Raw genomic sequence first — 23,678 nt, 5'->3', positions numbered from 1 at the left:
AGTTTATGGTCATTTTAGTTATCAATACTAAAAAATGTGTAAATGTAGATTAACAAGTGAAATTCTCCTGTGTTATGGCGGGTATTCAGTCTTCGCTCTATTCATTGCGGTATCGGTACAATACCAACACTCCGTATAGTAATTGAAAGAAACAATCCAAAATTAAAATTGTAACATGCTCAAAAGGATATCGATACATGTTTTACAACGATTGGAAAAAAAATCAGTAACGGTTGATACCGATACTAGTATCGATGTTGTTAGGACGATTCGACATGGTACTACTGATATTGTTAAGACGATATCAGTTCGGTTAGTCGTGATACTGGTACAATACCGATAATCTTTTTAACTTACGTTAAGGAAAAGATATTCTAATGCGATTACAACTTTGTTTTTACGAAAACTATAGAAACGAATATTGGTACCACTACCAAATTGTTTGAACGATATTGGTTCGATCAACAACAAAAAATCAATTGTATTTAGCTCGTTTGGTTTTGAATAAAACTTCTATTGAAATATAAATAAAAATAAACATGTCACAATAGTATATATTAAAGTATAGAGTTGAATACTTTTTAAGCACACTAACTCCTAATAAGCTTGCAATCTAACTTGGTAGTTATCATGCATAATCTCATATAAAGAACATATGACAAGCATAACGAAACAAATAAACCTTTTCGGTCACCGTATATTTCTAAAGTTAACACCAAAGTTAATATATATGAGGATTAATTGAGGTTAACACATATGAACATACAACAACAACCGTATCCAGTACAATCTCACACATAATTAAACTATCGATAGGATGTGAGGTTAATGCATATGAACATAGGAAGTGATATAGAGCAATGGCGTTTAAGAGTTCCAATGATTACGTTTTATAAACAAGTCGTTTTCATATCGAGAATGATTGACGTTTTTCTATGCAAAGTAAAAAAGATAAAAAGTTATACAAACAAAGAAGTGTTAAATATTGGTACAAAACAATGAAATGGTTCAAGAATCCGTACATGCTTGTACTTTCTAACCGTATGATATGACTATGCATAAATAAGTGATTTGTTTGTTTGTTCTCGATTAGTTTGATTGTTTCTTTCTCAAAATGTTTGGTAAAATTTTATAAAACGTATAAGGGTATTGATAAATTTTGTAATATGTATATTACTAGGTTAGAACCCCATGTATTACACGGGTTGAATAAATGCAATTTTATATACCAAATAATAAAAAATATATCTTTAAAAATCTCGTTTATTACACGGGCTGAATAAATGCAATTTTATATACCAAATAATAAAACAATATATATTTAAAAATCTCGTTTATTACATTGGTTGAATAAATATAATTTTATATATTAAATAATAAAAAAAATTATATCTTTAAGAACCCTGTGTGTTGTACTGGTTGAGTAAATATAATTTTATATATTAAATAATAAAAAAGTTACATTTTTAAGAACCACGTCGAGCTGAGGAGCGAGACTAAGTTGGACCATTAGGGAGACTAAAGCGGGAGACTGTGTTATACGGGTTGAACATTTGTAATTTTATATACCAAACAATAAAAAGTTATATCTTTATAAATCCTATGTATTATATGTATTGAATAAATCAAATTTTATATACTACATAATAAAAAAGTTATATTTTTAAAACCCCGATTATTACACGAGTTGCATAAATGTAATTTTGTATAGTAAAAAATAAAAATGTTATATATTTAAAAAACCTCGTTTATTACACGGGTTGAATGAATCTAATAAAAATTTATATTTAAAAAAAAAACTAACTGATATACTCGATATACGATGGAGGGTGATTGTGGTGATTGTTCTTATAAATGTCACGTAAACATAGTGATTACCGTATTTGAGTTGAGAATTGAACACGAAAATATAAGTATAGAACCAATAAACACATTTTAAACATTTTTGAAATAGGTTCTACCCTTAACTATTTTAGTTTAATAAAATAAATTAATCATTTAAATTAACTGAGTTAGGGCTAAAGGACATCACTTGCAAGGCTTTGCAAACATCGAGTACGTTTTTTGTAATTATTGAAGACAAAGAACACAGTTTGCAATAAGTGACATACATAAAGGAGGGTTTTTGTAATTTACTCTAAAGGAGGGTTAACCAACTGGGGTGTCCCAGTTGGCAAGTCCCACCTCTACTCTTCATAGAGACCCGGGTTCGAGTGCAGGCAGGGGGTATTCTGCCACCTTCTTCCCAGAGGGAAACGGACTCAGCTCGGGATGGGGTATTCACCGCCAGGCAGCATTGGGACGTTGCTAGCTTGTGGAGTGGGATCACTCCAGCGGCCGGGAGGTCCGTGCAATAACCCCCCTACTCTAAAGGAGGGTTTTTATAATTTACTCTATTTTAAATATTATATATATATATATATATATATATATATATTATCTCCTATATGAATTGTTTAAATTTATATTAAATTTAAATTGTATAATTATCTTTTAATTGATATTAATTATCTATTAAAATAGATGGCTTCAATGAGTGACATGTGTCCAAAACTTGGTTTCTTTTATTATAGTAGATAGATTACATGTTATAATGATTTAAAAATAACGATCATATTGCCCTTATTAACCCCGTGTATTACACGGGTTACATAAATTTAATTTTATATTATAAATAATAAAAATATGTATCTCTTAAAAAAACTCGTATATTGCACGTGTTGAATAAAATATAATGTTATATGTTAACACAAATAGTCATCAAGATTTATGTTTTAAAAATAAACATTGATGTACTATTTACTTATTATAACATTTTACTTTTTTTATTTATTATTAGGTTAAAAACACATGTATTACATGTGGTTGAATCCCGTTTTTATTATACATTCAAATTATGAGATACAATTATTTTAGTTAGTTTTATGCATCTTTATGCTTATTTGTTTATTTCATTCACAATACACTTGTGTTATATTTATATTCAAAAGAGTTTATGGTACAAAAAGATGGAGATCAATCCCCACGTTTTTATATGTTTCATCATTTTTTTGAATTATACCGTAAAATCAAGAATTTAATTCTCTTTGAATGAATTATATTTTTTTTTTCAAATTATTATTATTATTATCATCATCATCATCATCATCATCATCATCATCATCATCATCATCATCATTTACTTGATTATAATAAAAATAAATGTTTATATTCTTATCTATTTTTAAAAAAATTATTATTATTTAATATGATCATAATAAAAACAAACGTTTATCCTTATCTAAATATTTATTCTTATCTAATATTTTGTTTAAAATTAATATTATTTAATATGAGAGATAAATGGGAAAAATAAGGTGAGAAAGCACCAGAAAATGACACGTGTCCAAAAATAATTTTCGTTTATTAGTATAGGAAGATTTAAAAATAATAACGATCGTATTGGTAATAAACAAAATGAAGTTTAATTATATAAATCTTAAACTTTAAAAGGAGAGAAAAACAATTATCAACATAAGTAATTCATTCGCCGCAATGTGGCGGGGGATTCAATAGTTATATATCATGTTAGATGAAGGACAAATGTTTCTCACATGACCACGAGCCTATGTGTAAAACCGAGAAAAAAATAACTAAGTCGATCTCTGACTCGCACGTTGCGACAGACCTATCAAATGGGGAAAATTCAATGTTTTAAAACCGGTAAATACCAGCTGGTTATATCGGTATTACCGTTTCCAGATGTAAATCCGGTACGAAACACCCTGATAAATAAGTGAAACGGCATAAGGTTTGCACCGGCGGTAAAATCCGGTATACCGGTTTGAAACGTAATACCGGTACCGACACAGGGTTATTTTTGTAACACCCCGTGTTTTCGAATGTCAAAGTCAAAGTCCAAGTCAAGTTTGACTTCTTGACTGTAATTAGTCTATTTTATGTTTTGTATTATGTGGAGCAAGTGTTGTCAATCAGAGAAATCGAGGTAATCGAATGTTTAATCGACGCGAAACGCTTTTCGAACTGTGAATAGCAGAAAGTAACAATGCGATAAAGTTAATCAATCAATAATCAAGTTAATCGAATCATCAATCGAACTCGAAACTCGAATTATGCGAATTTGGTGTTACATTACGTGTGTGTGTGTATGCCTTATGTGTTACCTGTGTGTGCTTACTTTATGTTATGTGTGGCGATCAATCGAATCAAAACTCGAAACTCAATCGAACTCAATCGAAATCGAATATGGGATGTAGATGCTTGTATGTAGATATAGTGGTTGGGACTAAAAGTAATTTGAATAGGAAACTCTATCGTACTCGTATCGTCTTTAATCGAAATCGAAATATCAGAAATCGTCGCACCGAACACTCAAAACAGGCTGTGGATCGATCAGGCTCCTAGCCGATCGAATAGCCCAGCCGATCGGACAGACTGTCTGATCGAGCAGGCTGTCCGATCGGGATGCCTGGCCGATCGGCCAGCCCTTTCCTCTTTGGGAAGCCTATAAATAGGCCTGTCATTGTCATTCATTCCACTTTTGGAAACCTTCTGACCGACCAGCTCGTGCTCCCCTTCTTTTCTCTGATTTCTTCCGATTTCGGTAAGTTTTCATCCTAAATCTTGTACTTTCTTGATCAATACACACTCCTACACCTTTCTATCTTTCAAATCTTGATTTCTAACCGTGAAATCATCAAGATCTAAGCATTCTAGGAAGATGTCATCATGGTGTTCTTCAAGAACTTCATGTTTTGGCCTCAATCCACCAAGAATCACTTGGATCTAGTCGATTTCCATATAAAAACACTAAGATCTACCACAGATCTGAACATTTACATAGTGTGAAGAATTGAAAGATGGATTTTCCAACCTTCTTTCAACTCTTTTACACTCAATGCCTTCAAACCGGTAGAAACGGAGCTTGAGCCAACCCACCAATCCTTCTAATGGTCAAGTGGTTCAAGATTCGGATTCCACCTACGAGATTCACCGACTTCGGGTTAAACTATAAACTCCGTTCCGAACCGTTCACCGGCCGGACTTGGGTGATTCCTGTCCGAGCAGAGGAAACAAGTAGGAACGAATGTACCATGGTTCAACTCGTTGTCAAAATATCTCAATATAACGTCAAACAATCAAAACAGCCAAGTGTTAAACGAAAAGGCCGACCAGGTCAGGATGCTGACCGATCGAACAGGCTGTTCGAATGAACAGCCCAACCGATCGACCAGGCCAGCCGATCGGCTAGCACATGGCCCCACAACTTTGACAATTTCATGATGTATAGTATTGAACGAGGTGATGTTCGATCGAACGAGTTGTTCGATAACATTACTCATCGGATCATGAGATACTATGCTTCAACCCTTAATCGATTTTGCAACTCGTTCGACGTATTGGAGTGCCACCCGATTGAACATGTTGTTCGATCAGGTGACATCCTGCTGAGAACTACTAATGAAATGTCTAACCGATCGGTTAAGCCGACCGATCGAACGACCCGTTCGACCGATCGACCTGAAAAGTAAGAACACTTCAATGTTCTCAAATACTACAACGAAAACTTCAAAAGGACAAACTATCATACACAAACACATCCTACTCAAAGGAAGAAACAATCCACTCGAACAGTCCAACCGATCGAGCCTACGGGCCGATCGAACAGGCTGTCCGAACGAACTGTCTAACCGAACGAACAACCCGTTCGATCGAACCTCCAGTTCGATCGACCAGGCTGTTCGACCTATCATCACTTGTTTCCATTTTACGCGTTACTCATCGTTATGCTATCGAACTATTCAGGCTAACCCTACTCTCAAGCGCTCCCTTCAATCCATCAGTCAATCGCTGTGAGTATACTCGAACCCCTTTTGCTTTAGCACTTTTGGGTGTTACATACGTTACTTATCTAAAATCACAATCGATCACACTCCTCAATTACTTTATACGCTAACCGTTCTGCATGTATTACGTGACTAAATGAATGCTTGTTGTTATGTTTACACATGAAATGCTGTCTACCTGCCTTAACGACGTAGTACTATAGTTTTGACTCAGCACCCGTTCACACGGGGGTTGTTAAGGACAATTACTTGCATGGATTACGGTGGTAATCATGTATTGTGAACTGTCTCGGACAGTCAACCCGCAGTCATTGGTATCGATAGATCCATGTCGATAATTAACATGCTTCGTTTTCCTCTGTGTACGTGCTGGTTATGCGTAAACTATTTCGAACTCTACATGCTATTATCAAACTTGTATGCTCACCTTTACATTTTATGTATTGACTTTATTTTAACGTATGTGACAGGCAATTAGGATGCTTATCTGCTAGGAAGGCGAGCTAGGAATATGCGTCTAGAGCATAGTTGTCTGTAGATCTTGCAGATTGAGTCTCTAGAAACAATTAAACAATATTTATATTTTTATTTAAATCTGAGTTGTCGGAACAGTATATTTGGCTAGATGTTATTTGTAATAATTTGTTTTGCTATTTGAGGCACGGTATGGGATGTGTTACATAAATTGAATGGTAATGATAGTTGTTATGGAAACTTCTGGACAATCTGTTTCGCTCAGTGCCATGCCCCGATGATTCCGCCATCGGTTGGGGTGTGACAGATTGGTATCAGAGCCATAACTATAGGGAATTAGGCTAGACACGACCTAGTCTGGGTCGCTGTCTTAGAGACCTAGACTATAGTTAGGAACCAACAGACCAAGCTTATGTGCTATATTCTAATATTCTTCGCTATCACTGCACTCGAATTTTCAAAAAGAGTCAAGCGATTTAGTCGAGATTAGGTGTGAAAGCCGCAAACTCTCGACTAAATTGTTTGGTCAATGCTGATTTTATCAATTTATCAATGATTTCCTCATTATTTTCGATAATGAACGAGGAGAATTATACCAAATCAGGAGTGAAATCCATATTTTGATGAATAATCTCCTCAAAACAAGGAAGAAGTTGCTAAGCTAGGGGTGAAACCCTAACCTTGATAACTTGTTCCGGATTTTTATTTATCTCACCAAAGCCTCGACGGACTCCAACGACCTGAACTCACAAGTATGACCTAGGGAATACGTGTTGAATGCCCAAGAATCGAGGCAGAAACGCGATCCCGAGAGCCGAAAAGTGACAACAAGTCTACTCCGAATAGTCGAATCGCTTTGGGTAGTCGACGTCTAGTAGCCGCAGACAATCTATTTCTCGATTTCATGTGTTTCGATTCTGAGCCCGCAACTGCCGACTCTGATGATTCGTCGATTTTATGTGCTTTATGTGTAATTATTTGTTTATGTGTTTAATTTTGGTAATTATTCGATTTTGCTATCACTATGATCGACACACACGACTCGCATTGCTCTCCTATCTCAAAACACTAACAAGTCATTGCAAATCTAGATGAAATTACGCTATAATATACGCTTATACTATACTACCCAATACGCTATACGCGACCGATATATACGAACGACACGCAAGCTTTGAATAATAGGTTTCTGTATTCTGACTGCCTCGGTGATTAAATGTGTATGTGTTTCTGTGATTACGTGATTCTGTACTTATGTGCTTCTGTGATTATGTGTTCTATGTGCTTCTATGCTTTTATGATTACATGAATCTGTGGTTTTGTGCCTGTGTGTTTATGCAATTCATGCCTTATCGTGTTCCTGAGCTTTAGTAAGTAGTAGACGTGTGAGGCGAGATTCGATTGTTGTGTCTGAGACCTACGACGATGTCTGTTGCAGACCATGTCGTCATCTGGACACCGAACCCCACTTACCCGCCAAGAGAAGAGAGACAAGCGTCTCGCTGCTATCATCGCGAAGCAAGTGGCAAAAGTTGTAAGCGAGGTGTATGAAAATGTCAGCAAGTCGTCTGAGGAGTCGCGAATCGATGCTCCTAAAGATGCTAACAAGACTGTTTTCAGTTTCAAACAGTTCAAGGCATGCGGACCAAAAGAGTTTACCGGAGAAGATGGCCCTACCGCCATGTTTCAATGGTTTGATTCGGTTGAAGTCACTCTGCGCCAAAGCGGCTATCCTGAAAATCTCCGTGCCCTCAATGCGACCGGTGTCTTTCAGTCCCGAGCTCTAGACTTGTGGACGGCCGAACAAAAAAACCGCGGGAATGATGCAGCTTATGAGCTGACTTGGGAAGAGCTGAAGGCCATCATGATAGACGAATTCTGCCCTCCCCATGAACGCCAGAAGCTGGAGGACGAGTTTTGGAACATCAAGCAGAAGGACGGAGACAACACTGCTTTAACTGCTCGTTTCAAGCAGCTTAGCATTATCTGTCCCGATCAAGTCAAGACTCCAGACATGGCCATCAAGAAGTACATTCGAGCTCTACCTGATTGTGTAGCCGACTATGTTCATGCCGCCAAGACATCATCAATTGAGGAGACCTACTTGCTTGCCGCCAAGATCAATGACAAGCGGGTAAAGTCTGGTTTCTGGATAAGCCATCCAAGTCTCTACATCAAGCTACAACTGCACCAACTGCCGACTCCACTGCTCAGCCATCCAAGTCATCACGTCGCAAGAAGAAGCACAACAACAACAGCAGCTCCAGCAAGAACTGTGCAGTCACAACAACTGCTGCCCCTCTGCAAGCCGTACCGGCTCAGCAGCAGTATCATCACCGACCAGCCCCAGTGACCAATGCACCGCCAGCGAAGCGTGCTTACACAGGTCCCCACCCGCTCTGCCTGACATGCTCATATCATCATCCGGTGGGAATCGCCTGTCGTTTCTGCGCTTACTGCAATCTCTACGGTCATTTCACTGCTAACTGTCGCTATGGTCCTTGTCAAGCCCTAGTTCAAGCCGCCGCTCATCAAGCTCTACTCCCAGCCCCTCAAGGCCAACCCGCAGCTCAAGCACCCGCGGTCAATGCTCGAGTCTGCTTTGCATGTGGTGATCCTAACCACTTTGCCAACATGTGCCCGAACAGGGTTGTGAAACAAGAGCCCCAACAGCAGCAGCAGCAGCTTCAGCAGCAGCAACAAGCAGCCCGTGCCAGAACCTTCAACATCAATCCTCGTCAAGCCCAGGCTGACAACAACGTGGTTAATGGTACGTTCCTTGTGAATGGTATTTATGCATCGTGTTTGTTTGATACTGGAGCCGATAACTGCTTTGTGTCGTTTGAATTCGAGAAGCTCCTTAGTCGTAAGCGCTCCTATCTCCCCTCGTCATTCGAAGTCGAAGTCGCTACTGGAAGAACTGTTGCCGTTAACTCTGTTCTCCATGATTGTACTCTCGAGCTCAACAATCACATCTTCCCAATCGACCTTATTCCCATGCAACTCGGAAGTTTCGATGTCATAATAGGCATGGACTTTCTTCGCGGAAACCATGCTGAAGTTGTGGGCTTTGATAAGATGATTCGATTCTCGCTCGCGAATGGTGATCTTTTATGTGTGTACGGTGAAACTGCTTCGAAGGGCCTCAAGCTCATGCCATGCATCCAAGCTAGCAAGTATCTCCCCAAGGAATACAGAGCTTTCCTGGCTAACATTGTAGTAGCGGAGAAGGAAAAGAAAAGGAAGGCCAAAGTCAAAGACGTTCCAGTGGTCCGTGAATTTCCTCAGGTGTTCCCTGATGATCTTCCTGGACTACCGCCAAGTCGTGATATCGACTTTCGTATCGACCTCGTTTCTGGAGCTAACCCTGTTGCCAAAGCCCCTTATCGACTCGCGCCATCCGAAATGCGGGAACTCTCGAACCAACTCCAGGAGTTACTTGAAAAAGGCTTTATTCGCCCGAGCGCTTCTCCTTGGGGCGCGCCAGTCCTTTTCGTTAAAAAGAAGGATGGGTCGTTCAGGATGTGCATCGATTATCGGGAGTTGAATAAGCTAACCATCAAGAACCGTTACCCTTTGCCTCGAATCAATGACTTATTTGATCAGCTGCAAGGCGCCAAGTGTTTTTCGAAGATCGATCTACGCTCAGGCTATCATCAATTGCGCATTCAAGAGGAAAACATCCCCAAAACCGCTTTTCGTACTCGATACGGCCATTATGAATTCGTTGTTATGCCATTTGGTTTAACTAACGCACCCGCGGTTTTCATGGATCTGATGAATCGCATGTGTAAGCCATTTCTAGACCGTTTCGTCATCGTGTTCATCGACGAGGTCTTGATCTATTCTAAGTCGAAGACCGAACACGCGCAACATCTACGTTTGGTTCTCGAGCTACTCCAGGGGAATCAACTCTACACCAAGTTCTCCAAGTGCGAATTCTGGCTGGAGGAGCTTCAGTTTCTGGGTCACATCGTTAATAGCCAAGGTATTCATGCCGATCCCGCGAAGATTGAAGCAGTTAAGAGTTGGATTACGCCTAAGAACCCGTCTGAAGTTCGTTCTTTTCTCGGACTAGCAGGCTATTATCGACGATTTATCGAAGGATTCTCTAAGATCGCTGTGACGCTTACCGCCCTTACCCATAAAGACAAGTCTTTTGTTTGGGGAACTGAACAGGAGTCTGCTTTTCAAACCCTCAAGCATATGCTTTGCAATGCTCCTGTCCTCACATTGCCCGACGGAAACAACGATTTCATTGTCTATTGTGATGCTTCCAACCTTGGTCTCGGTTGTGTTCTCATGTAACGGGACAAGGTTATAGCTTACGTATCTCGTCAGCTCAAAATCCACGAGAAGAACTATTCAACCCATGATCTCGAGCTAGGCGCAGTTGTTTTTGCATTGAAGATTTGGCGACACTACCTGTATGGTACCAAGTGTACGATCTTCACCAATCACAGGAGTTTACAACACATCTTTAATCAGAAAGAACTTAACATGCGTCAACTCCGATGGGTAGAACTTCTTAACGATTACGACTGTGAGATTCGTTATCACCCAAGCAAGGCAAATGTTGTTGCCGACGCCCTCAGCAGACGGAGTTATTTGCTCAGTATTCGCAATACCCAAGCCCAGCATGATCTCGAAACCCTCATCCGCGAAGCCCAGCATGCATGTTTTAATGAACGCACTCTGAAGAAAGAAAGGATTTATCACGATGGAACTCAGCTTGTAAGCAAAGCAAATGGGATTTTCTATTATCTGGATCGAATTTGGATCTCTAAGCGGACCGGTTTGCGAAAGATTTTAATAGACGAAGCCCACAAATCCCGGTATTCTATTCATCCCGGTGCCGATAAAATGTACCAGGATCTTCGTTACAAGTACTGGTGGCCGGGCATGAAACGGGATATTGCTCTCTATGTTGGAAGTTGCCTAACTTGTGCGAGAGTTAAGGCTGAACATCAACGACCGTCTGGCTTACTCGAACAACCTCCAATCCCAATATGGAAGTGGGAGAGTATATCTATGGATTTCATAACCAAACTTCCGCCCACGCTATCAGGTCACGACAACATTTGGGTCATAGTTGATCGTCTGACCAAATCAGCCCACTTTTTGCCAATACGGGAAGACTACAAGGTAGAACGACTAGCCCGAATCTACACCGATGAGATCATTTGTAATCATGGTACGCCACGTGACATCATTTCGGACCGTGATGCTCGGTTTACTTCGCGATTGTGGGAAACGTTTCAAGCAACTCTTGGTACGTCGCTTAACCTAAGTACTGCATTCCATCCTCAAACCGACGGACAGACTGAAAGGACGATCCGTACTCTTGAAGACATGCTCCGCGCTGCGTTATAGACTTCGGTGGTAGTTGGGACAAATACCTACCGTTAGTCGAATTCTCGTACAACAACAGCTATCATGCCAGCATCCAAATGGCACCATTCGAGGCTTTATATGGAAGAAGATGTCGATCGCCTATTGTATGGCACGAGATCGGTCACTCACAATTAACCGGTCCCGAGTTACTACAAGAAACGACTGACAAAATCCTCCAGATTCGAGACAACTTGTCGAACGCCAGGGATAGACAGAAAAGTTACGCCGATAGAAGACGCAAGCCCCTTGAATTTGACGTTGGTGACTACGTACTCCTAAAGGTATCACCTTGGAAGGGTGTGGTCAGATTCGGCAAGAAAGGGAAACTAGCGCCTCGATATGTTGGACCTTTTAAGATTCTGGAAAGGATCGGAAAAGTCGCCTACAGACTCGAACTACCGGAGGAACTTAGGAACGTCCACCTGACTTTCCATGTGTCAAACCTCCGAAAATGCCTAGCTGATCATGATCTGATTGTACCCCTCGACGACCTTCAAGTCAACGATACGTTGCACTTCGTGGAAAAGCCTGTCGAAATCATGGATCGCCAAACCAAGCAACTCAGACGCTCACGCATCACCATCGTGAAAGTCCGATGGGAAGGCAAATGAGGCGCAGAGTTCACTTGGGAACTCGAAAGCGACATGAAGGCTAAGTACCCGCAGTTGTTTAAATAAAGATCTGAAGCGAGAAATTTATTATCTAAATATTAATGATCATAATAAAAACAAACGTTTATCCTTATCTAAATATTTATTCTTATCTAATATTTTGTTTAAAATTAATATTATTTAATATGAGAGATAAATGGGAAAAATTAGGTGAGAAAGCACCAGAAAGTGACACGTGTCCAAAAATAATTTTCGTTTATTAGTATAGGAAGATTTAAAAATAATAACGATCATATTGGTAATAAACAAAATGAAGTTTAATTATATAAATCTTAAACTTTAAAAGGAGAGAAAAAAAATTATCAACATAAGTAATTCACCCGCCGCAATCTGGCGTTGGGATTCAATAGTTATATATCATGTTAGATGAAGGACAAATGTTTCTCACATGACCACGAGCCTATGTGTAAAACCAAGAAAAAAATAACTAAGTCGATCTCTGACTCGCACGTTGCGACAGACCTATCAAATGGGGAAAAATTCAACGTTTCAAAACCGGTAAATACCGGCTGGTTATATCGGTATTACCGTTTCCAGATGTAAATCCGGTACGAAACACCCCGGTAAATAAGTGAAACGGCATAAGGTTTGTACCGGCGGTAAAATCCGGTATACTGGTTTGAAACGTAATACCGGTACCGACACAGGGTTATTTTTGTAACACCCCGTGTTTTCGAATGTCAATGTCAAAGTCCAAGTCAAGTTTGACTTCTTGACTGTAATTAGTCTATTTTATGTTTTGTATCATGTGGAGTAAGTGTTGTCAATCAGAGAAATCGAGGTAATCGAATGTTTAATCGACGCGAAACGCTTTTCGAACTGTGAATAGCAGAAAGTAACAATGCGATAAAGTTAATCAATCAATAATCAAGTTAATCGAATCATCAATCGAACTCGAAACTCGAATTATGCGAATTTGGTGTTATATTACGTGTGTGTGTGTGTGTGTGCCTTATGTCTTACCTGTGCGTGCTTACTTTATGTTATGTGTGGCGATCAATCGAATCGAATCGAAACTCGAAACTTAATCGAACTCAATCGAAATCGAATATGGGATGTAGATGCTTGTATGTAGATATAGTGGTTGGGACTAAAAGTAATTTGAATAGGAAACTCTATCGTACTCGTATCGTCTTCAATCGAAATCGAAATATCAGAAATCGTCGCACCGAACGCTCAAAACAGGCTGTGGATCGATCAGGCTCCTAGCCGATCGAACAGCCCGGCTGATCGGACAGACTGTCCGATCGAGCAGGCTATCCGATTGGGATGCCAGGCCAATCGGCCAGCCCTTTCCTCTTTGGGAAGCCTATAAATAGGCCTCTCATTGTCATTCTTTCCACTTTTGGAAACCTTCTGACCGACCAGCTCGTGCTCCCCTTCTTTTCTCAGATATCTTCCGATTTCGGTAAGTTTTCATCCTAAATCTTGTACTTTCTTGATCAATACACACTCCTACACCTTTCTATCTTTCAAATCTTGATTTCTAACCGTGAAATCATCAAGATCTAAGCATTCTAGGATGATGTCATCATGGTGTTCTTCAAGAACTTCATGTTTTGGCCTCAATCCACCAGGAATCACTTGGATCTAGCCGATTTCCACATAAAAACACTAAGATCTACCACATATCTGAACATTTACATAGTGTGAAGAATTGAAAGATGGATTTTCCAACCTTCTTTCAACTCTTTTACACTCAATGCCTTCAAACCGGTAGAAACGGAGCTTGAGCCAACTCACCAATCCTTCTAATGGTCAAGTGGTTCAAGATTCGGATTCCACCTACGAGATTCACCGACTTCGGGTTAAACTATAAACTCCGTTCCGAATCGTTCACCGGCCGGACTTGGGTAATTCCTGTCCGAGCAAAGGAAACAAGTAGGAACGAAGGTACCATGGTTCAACTCGTTGTCAAAATATCTCAATATAACGTCAAACAATCAAAACAGCAAAGTGTTAAACGAAGAGGCCGACCAGGTCAGGATGCTGACCGATCGAATGGGCTGTTCGAACGAACAGCCCAACCGATCGGACATGACAACCGATCGACCAGGCCAGCCGATCGGCTAGCACATGGCCCCACAACTTTGACAATTTCATGATGTATAGTGTTGAACGAGGTGATGTTCGATCGAACGAGCTGTTCGATAACATTACTCATCGGGTCATGAGATACTATGCTTCAACCCTTAATCGATTTTGCAACTAGTTCGACGTATTGGAGTGCCACCCGATCGAACATGTTGTTCGATCAGGTGATATCCTGCTGAGAACTACTGATGAAATGTCTAACCGATCGGTTAAGCCGACCGATCGAACGGCCCGTTCGATCGATCGACCTGAAAGGTAAGAACACTTCAATGTTCTCAAATACTACAACGAAAACTTCAAAAGAACAAACCATCATACACAAACACATCGTACTCAAAGGAAGAAACAATCCACTCGAACAGTCCAACCGATCGAGCCTACCGGCCGATCGAACAGGCTGTCCGAACGAACAACCCGTTCGATCGAACCTCCAGTTCGATCGACCAGGCTGTTCGACCTATCATCACTTGTTTCCATTTTACGCGTTACTCATCGTTATGCTATCGAACTATTCAGGCTAACCCTACTCTCAAGCGCTCCCTTCAATCCATCAGTCAATCGCTGTGAGTATACTTGAACCCTTTTTGCTTTAGCACTTTTGGGTGTTACATACGTTACTTATCTAAAATCACAATCGATCACACTACTCAATTACTTTATACGCTAACCGTTTTCTGCATGTATTACGTGACTAAATGAATGCTTGTTGTTATGTTTACACATGAAATGCTGTCTACCTGCCTTAACGACGTAGTACTTTAGTTTGGACTCAGCACCCGTTCACACGGGGGTTGTTAAGGACAATTACTTGCATGGATTACGGTGGTAATCATGTATTGTGAACTGTCTCGGACAGTCAACCCGCAGTCATTGGTATCGATAGATCCATGTCGATAATTAACATGCTTCGTTTTCCTCTGTCTACGTGCTGGTTATGCATAAGCTATTTCAAACTCTACATGCTATTATCAAACTTGTATGCTCACCTTTATATTTTATGTATTGACTTTATTTTAACGTATGTGACAGGCAATTAGGATGCTTATCTGCTAGGAAGGTGAGCTAGGAATAAGCGTCTAGAGCATAGTTGTCTGTAGATCTTTTGCAGATCGAGTCTCTAGAAACAATTAAACAATATTTATATTTTTATTTGAATCTGAGTTGTCGGAACAGAATATTTGGCTAGATGTTATTTGTAATAATTTGTTTTGCTATTTGAGGCACGGTATGGGACGTGTTACATAAATTAAATAATGATAGTTGTTATGGAAACTTCTGGACAATCTGTTTCGCTCAGTGCCATGCCCCGATGATTCCGCCATTGGTTGGGGTGTGACAATTTTAGTTTGAGTTGATACTTATTTTCAATATATATGTTATTGATCTTATGTGATTTTTATATATTATGATTATTCGTAACTAAAAGTTCTTATTTAATATTGTGTGAAACGAAAATAGTTGATGTATTCAACACTCAAATGGCTTAAACATATCGTACACTTTCATTTGAAAGAGTTTGTTGGAAAATTGAATGATTTTCAATTATCTTTTAGATTATTTTTTTATTATGAATTTACTTTTGGATTCTCTTTAAATACGTAATCATTCATTTTTGGATTAACTTTTGAGTTGATGTTGTAATTTATGAAATTATAGAGGTAGCTAGTCAACCCGGTTGAACCGCTCGGTACAACCTGGTTCAACTGGTTAAACCATTTTTTAGCCTAATACGGTTTGATCTAAAAACCGGTTTTTAAAACATTGGGAAAAATGGACGCGCTGCGACGGAAATGTCAAACAAGAAAAAATGATGAAAAAACGTTGAATCCCACACGCACGTTGCGGCGTGTTAAGTCGGAAATTTAGAACGACACGTTAAACGGGGAACTTATGAAAGATGAAAAGTATATAAGGAGACTAAAGTTTAAAGTAAAAAAAAATGTTGAGATTAAATTGCAAAAGGTGAAAAGTTTTGGATTGAAAGTAAAAAGAATTAAAGGGGTTAAATTGCAACAGATGAAACTTTTGAATTAGAAGTGAAAAATCAAATTAATCAAAGGGGTTAAAATACCAAAGATTGAAACTTAGACTTAAATTGCCAAAGATTGAAACTTTAGAGTTAAAAAAGAAATCAATTAAACAAAAGAGATAAATAGATTTAGTTAAATTGATGTTTAATATTATTATTATTACTATTATTTAATAAAAGAGATAAATAAAAAAATAAGGGTGAGAAATTACCAGAGAATGATACGTGTCCAAAAATGATTTTTGTTTATTAGTATAGAAAGATTTCACAAATTGTATTTACACGCAAAATCGTTTACTTAAATAAAGGCTAAATGTATTATTTAAATACTTATTAATATTGATAAAACTTTAAAAAAATAGAGTTAATTAATAATTACATAGTGAGTCTCTATGGTTTACACAAACTAACAATCTAAGATACTAATAGTTTAAAATCACTTCTTAGGGTACTAACTTTCCATTTTTTTAACATGTGAGGGTATTAATTACATAGTTAGTCCCTGTGGTTTACACAAACTAACAATCTAAGGTACTAATAGTTAACCAGGGAATTAACGTTAATACCCCCACATGTTAAAAATGGAAAGTTAGTACCCTAAGAAGTGATTTTAAACTATTAGTACCTTAGCTTGTTATTTTGTGTAAACCATAAGGACTAAATGTAATTAATCTTTTAAAAAAAGTATTAATCTATTTGTTTAAAAAATCATATTTATTTAACATGGTATCTAAGACTACTCACATTAGCAACCTAATACAAATTGGGTTGCCACATGTCAAACAAACATGTATTAGTTTCAATATAATAAACAAAATGAAAAATAAAAAATTGGCAACCTGGTCGTTACCTAGGTCATGAACCAAGAATTTTAAATGTGCTCATATTTTTTTGCCACTTGTCCAACTTTGATTGGTCCACTATTTTTTATTTCTTTTTCATTTATCAATCTAAAGTACTTTTTCCCCTAATGAATAAATTAATCAAATAACTTATCTTATTTAAACTTAAAAATAAAATTAAATGCACTGTATTTCTTAATTTTTTTTGTGAACATGTCGGTATAAATTTTATTAAAAAAAGAGTTCGTTTAAAAATATTTATTTAATATAAATATGATTTAAATACACTTTATGTAGGTTCGGTTAGGTTACTTGTCAATGTGTGTCAAAAATTAAGTTGGATTAGGTTGGGTTGTGTACGTGGAAGAGAAATTAGTTTTATATTAAGGGTCGGGTTGTGTTGGGTTGTGAATGTGACTACTCTAAGTATTATTATTAAAAAAAAACTGATTTATTAAACATGCTATGCTATCTAAGTATTATTATATATTTATTTATACTTACACCACTGTCAGTCTGTCACCACCCACATACTTTGGGCTGAAATACTAATTGGGCCGAGGAGGAGTAGACACTAGGCAGACCAAGTGGTCAGCTAATCATGCCCTATCATGAGTCCGGATCCTTATCGAACCCAACTTTGTATTTTTTTTTAACGGCAAATTTGGATCACTGACGGACCACTGGAGTATCATTGTTCCACCAGCAGAACCACCTGATCATATCCATCTCCACTAGGCAATAATGACTATACACCAATTCAGGAGGAAACCCAACAAATCTGGAAAAACCCCCTTTTGTGGGAATCGAACCCATGACCTAATGGTCATAAGTCTTATCACACCACCAAAATACCACTAGCCTATAATGCCATGGGTAAAACCGGTTTCAAAAAGGATGATGTTTTAGATAATTTAAAAAATTAATATATAAATATCTTATGTGAAATTGCAATGTTAGGGACTGTTTGACAACTTCTGAAATTAAGAACTAAACAAACAACCCCTTAATAAGATAAAGAGTTTCGGTAGTAAATGAAGCAACAAATGAGATTTTGGAGGAAAAAAGGAAATGTGCTCCAACTACCCGGTTGATTCACCGTTTCAACTGGTTTAAATAGACTCAATCAGACTGGTTATTAGCCATTCCCAGTCCGATCGGCCAATTCGTGATTCTAAAAACCATGTTTTTTTTTTCTCTTATCCAAGTGTAATTACATAAATTCATAAATATAACTTTTAACAATTAGATTGGAATCGTAACATCATAACTAAGATTGTCGTACAGATTAATTACACAATGAGCATTCTACTCCACAACCTAACATACATTCTATTAGTTTAAGGTTATACACTTGAATCATCAAAGGTGCGTCCAAAATATAGTACTAGGAAACATGAAAAGACATGTTTTACACTACAAGTTTGCATGAGACGTTCAACAAACTAGATCTACAAAGAGGGCAAGTGAAATGACCATGATCTAGCCATCGCACAATGCAACGTTTATGGAACACGTGATGACACTTGTCGAGTTGACTCACTCCATCACCATCCCCGAACTCTGACAAGCAAATGGAGCATATATCATCCTCCACATTGCTAGCGGTTCTATCATCTCCTCTCGAGCCAACATCATGAAATGGAAGAGTCGGGAGATGACAGACGTTTGAAAACATTTTCTCACATGCATTATGATCACGTGCAATACCATGATCATGATGATGTTGTGAGAGACACAACATCGTCATCAAAACAGATATAATTTTGAAAAATGTATTTTTTAATTGGACGAATGGAACCCAAACGCAAGCGATGAATACAAGGGTTGTTGTTGAAGCTCCATAGCCATCGTATATTAGACAAATCATGTTTTCAGGTGTTTTTATGTGTATTTGTAAAGATGAAGTGAAGCTAGGAGCATAGGGGTGGGGTACCTCTTTATATAATCACAATTTGTAAAGTCAATGGATTATTGAATTATTTCTATATTTTCAAAGAATTATAAACTTAATATAATATAAATTATAGTACATGTATCAAAGACCTCGTTAATTATTATATTGAGGACGGCAAAAAATATTAGTTAATGGCACCAATTTGGTTAATCTAATCATAGTATTTGCTTTCACCATTTTGGTGGGGTGGTCAGGAGTTTTTCCTAAGGGGTTTCTTTTGTGAGAGACGCAGGGTTCGACTCCCAACCAGAGTAGTTTGTTCGAAATGGGGGGCTGGACCTTAAGGGGGCCTGGGGATCGAACTCGGGAGGTGGAGGTATTTCATTAAAGGCGTGTTCTGCTGAGCCATTCAAAAAAAAATCAACATATTCATATCCACGTAAATAGGTCCAAATTTATGGGTGTAACTTTCTAATGGATACGGAACTAAAAGTAAAATTTCAAGTTAAAAGAGTCATGTTCGTGTTAATCCACAAAAACTCATGCTATATTCAGGTCTATGTTTGTGACATGATTTTCATATTCATGTCATGTTTGAATTCGTGTCAAATATTTAGGTTCGTGTTAGAAATGATCTGAACATCAGCATACTTAGACCCGATTATTTATTTTTAAGTCTGGATAAAAGTTGTAGTGTCGATTTTGAAGCATCCTAAAAACAACTATATTATATTTCAGGCAAGAAGATTTATTTCAAGTCAATTATTTTTATATTGGTATAAGAGATTTCAATTATTTAGCATACAATTAAATACTGACTTTCAAATCAAGTGTTGATTGTGGATTATATATTATTATTAAATTATGTGACAGTTTGGTTTATTAAAGTCAAAGAGTTAATGGTATCACATATGTAACATGTTAATATCTTTTAATGTATCAAAGTCTAAAGATCTCATTAGCTAGAGAAGCTTAACAACACCCCCACCCACCCACACAAACACACCTAAGTTTGATACAAAAGATACACACTTTTTATTTGTTTATTTTCTACGTGATCGCTTGATATTTCATTATTCTTCAACTTGACTTTGTTGATGTTTGTTTGCAGACGATATGGGTCAAAATGCACGTGGCATTATTGCATATTTAAGTTTGACATAAAAGACGCGTTATAGCTTATGTTATAAACATTACCCTTCTAGTTGTTTTCTAGTTTTGAAGGTCGACATCTAAGTAAAAAAATCATCATATATTAGACATATAATTAACATGACGAACAATGTGACATTGTCAAATTCAATCAATCAAATTGAAGCCACCCACTCTAAAACTCAAGTTCACTGACTTATTTTTTATGGTACGGCGGCATTTCATTAAAGAACAAACAACAAGAACAAAAACAACGGGGGTTGTGGCGCAACTTGTTAACTGTTTACCTGCCATTTGTTTGTAATTTATTGATTTGACACTTTTATGTGTAATGAAATGAAAAAAATTAGACAGGAAAAAAACAATAACGCTAACAAGAATCTAGAGTGAAACAAACAAACAACAATTGTAAGATATATAACATCAGGTTGGCCAATGATCTCTACATTAAGTGGTGGAAGGCTTGCATTTCTCTTGTGAGATGCAAGTTCAACTCCCACTTGGTGCAGAGTGAGCCATTGGTGGGCAATGATAGAAGACCCAGGGAAACCTGGGTTCGATCCTTGAGCCAAACGGGTTTTACCGGTAATTTCACCGTCGTGCCTATGGGCGGGTGGGTTACCGGGTTTTCCCCGGAATTGGTGGTGGACTCGGGTTACTCTCGGAGTACTCCATTTGGTCCTGTGGGTGCCTCGAGAATGCTCGGGATTGATTCTGTTGGCCGTTAAAAAAAAAAAAAAAAAAAAAAAAAAACATTAGGTTGACCTTATAGTTTTTGATTTTTGAATCGGTGAAGTAGGAAGTCAAAAGCCGGGCTGACCCTACCACACCTTCTCCACTTATCACAAGTCAAAGCGGTTAGTTTTTTATTGTACAAAAAATCTTAAAATTCAATTATTTCAAAAGACCTCAAATTCACACGAAAACCTTGTTGAATATGGCGCCTTCCTTCAAAGGAGAGAAAAACAATTATCAACATAAGTAACTAGTTGAGAACTCGTCCGTAGGCCGGGTACCTTAACGACATAATAACATAAATACTCATAGAACATAATAAAGAAAATGATAAAACGTATTTGTAATGTCCATAGAACATAATAAAGAAAATGATAAAACGTATTTGTAATGTCACTAAACAAATAATCAAACATTAAAATGAACAAAACAAAAGAGCATAGTTAATGGAAGTAAATATTTGGTGAAGCAAGAGTCTCGGTGTATATTGCTCCTTATAACCCGTGAAACCAAAGTACATGATAGTAACAATCTTCCGCTTTCATTGTCGTGTCTATTTCAATGGCAACTCCATCATTCGATACCACAAGGAACCCGCCAGTACTTATAATATGTGTGATAGAGCATGATAAAATAATAGGCTGTATGGGAGGAAAAATCCATAATTTCACCCAACTTTCACCTTCCATCCTCCACAAATCAACCGTCCAGTCCAATGAGAAAACCCATGACTAACAAACATATGAAGCTCTTCATGTACAACAACTAAATTTCCATCAAAATCAGCATGTGGAATACTTGGAAAGGTTTTCAACTTAAATCTCTCTAATTCCACATCAAAACCAAACAACATAACAACCTTATTCTCAATAAAACAGTCAACCATAAAATATAAAACCCTTTTGCGGAAAGTTCCATTAGACCATATAGGCTCTCCACGCCAGCAACGAAATTTATTTGCGAAAGTGATTTTACGCCACGAAATTTATGGGGTTTTTTTTTTTTCTAAAATGGGTGTAGTGAGGATGTGGGGCATTATGTTAAAAGGGGTGTAAAGAATTAAATAAAAAAACCATCAAAAAAAGGTATTGGCCAAACAAAAAGAAGGATACTTGTGATTGGCCAACAAAATCTTGATCCAGCGTGTAATTTAGCACGCCCCAACCCAAATTTTAAAGAAAAACGCCCCCAGAGGCGGTATATGGGCGTGTTTGGGCGTTTTTAAGGAAAAAACGTCAAAAAACCCCATTACGGGTGGTCTTGTTTTATTTATGACTTAATTAGCACAGATCGTATGCTTTAGTTTTGTTTTTAAAAAAATATATATTTTATTTATTTATGACAAAAGTCTTGACACATTTGAAAATTACTAAGGGGGTGTTTGGGTTAGCTTATTTTGAAGCAACTTATAACTTATTGACTTATAAAGTTAATAATTTGTTTTTATAGTGTTTAGGTTAGCTTATTTAATATGTTTTTGTGTGTTGAGAAGTTGTTTTTGAGAAATTAGTATATGTAAGTTATAACTTATATAAATTAATAAGTTCTTTTCGAGAAAGAATCCAAACACCCCTAAATAAAAAAAAAGTCTCAAAGACGTTGTTTGTACAAGAGCATTCGCACCCTACCAAACATCCCCAATTCATCTATCTTCTAAATCCAAACCCTACCAATTGAATCAGATGCCACCGTAGTCCGCCGCTCCTTTCACTCCTGCCAGGCTGCCAGGTAACCGCCTCTTATCATCACATTTTCTTTTCATCAATTGGCCTCAAAGCTCCACTCCACCATTACAAATAATGAAAACGTGAAGAACAGATTTTCGGTTATCGCTAATGCATAGAGTTTTATTTTTTATTTTTTCTTAAACACAGATAGTCGATTGAAGTCCGTAAATGTATTTGAGAACTGAAATATTACCAATCTTGAAAGAGATCCAAGCGTTGTCCCACATGGTCTGAAATTGGCCAATAATAATCCCAAGTCACGAATTAGCCGCCAATAATCCAACCTCGTCCAATTTTTTTTTTGTAAAATACTCCACCGTTAATTCTGGCTAACGTCATTATGAAAAATGGTGACGTGGCTGCCACATATTAAATGACTCAAATGACATGGATTTTTTTTCCAGTGATATGGATTATTTTAAAAAGGGCCACTGACCCCAACATAACACACCAACGAAATCTCTTCAATCATCCAAAATCCACCTCTGATTCCCCCTCATCCTCATGATCCACCCCCAAATCTAGCCTCTGATGATCCTGAGCTACCATTTGGTGCTCAATTCGGGTCAATTCCAGAGCAAATTGAGGGTTTTGCGACCCAGTTTCCATCACAAAACTTACAATCTTCAGGGTTTTCCACTGGACAGAATCTAAATGGGGAAAATTCAACTTCAATTGAGTTTACTGTGAGTGCATCGAAGTCCCCTACTGGTGCGAATTCCACTCTTAGTTGAGCAGCAGAAGTTTTGGCGACAAAACCAAAATTGGCGGTTCCAGAATCCTCTGATGCACACTCGATAGCTGCTGATGGTGTCAT

General features: G+C 37.8%; 1 protein-coding gene across 1 annotated transcript in view; it reads right to left on the bottom strand.

Annotated features, from left to right (window-relative positions):
• LOC110943464 (protein FAR1-RELATED SEQUENCE 5-like) overlaps nucleotides 1–23,678 on the bottom strand; it is a 35,784-nt gene extending 12,106 nt beyond the window's left edge. Inside the window, exon 1 of the mRNA XM_022185213.1 lies at nucleotides 23,483–23,678. Coding sequence (XP_022040905.1) covers nucleotides 23,483–23,678 — 196 coding nt within the window. The remainder of the gene's footprint in view (nucleotides 1–23,482) is intronic.

The sequence above is a fragment of the Helianthus annuus genome, chromosome 5, assembly GCF_002127325.2.
Source record: "Helianthus annuus cultivar XRQ/B chromosome 5, HanXRQr2.0-SUNRISE, whole genome shotgun sequence".
Classification (NCBI taxonomy): Eukaryota; Viridiplantae; Streptophyta; class Magnoliopsida; order Asterales; family Asteraceae; genus Helianthus; species Helianthus annuus.
This window is presented reverse-complemented; position numbering and strand designations above follow the sequence as displayed.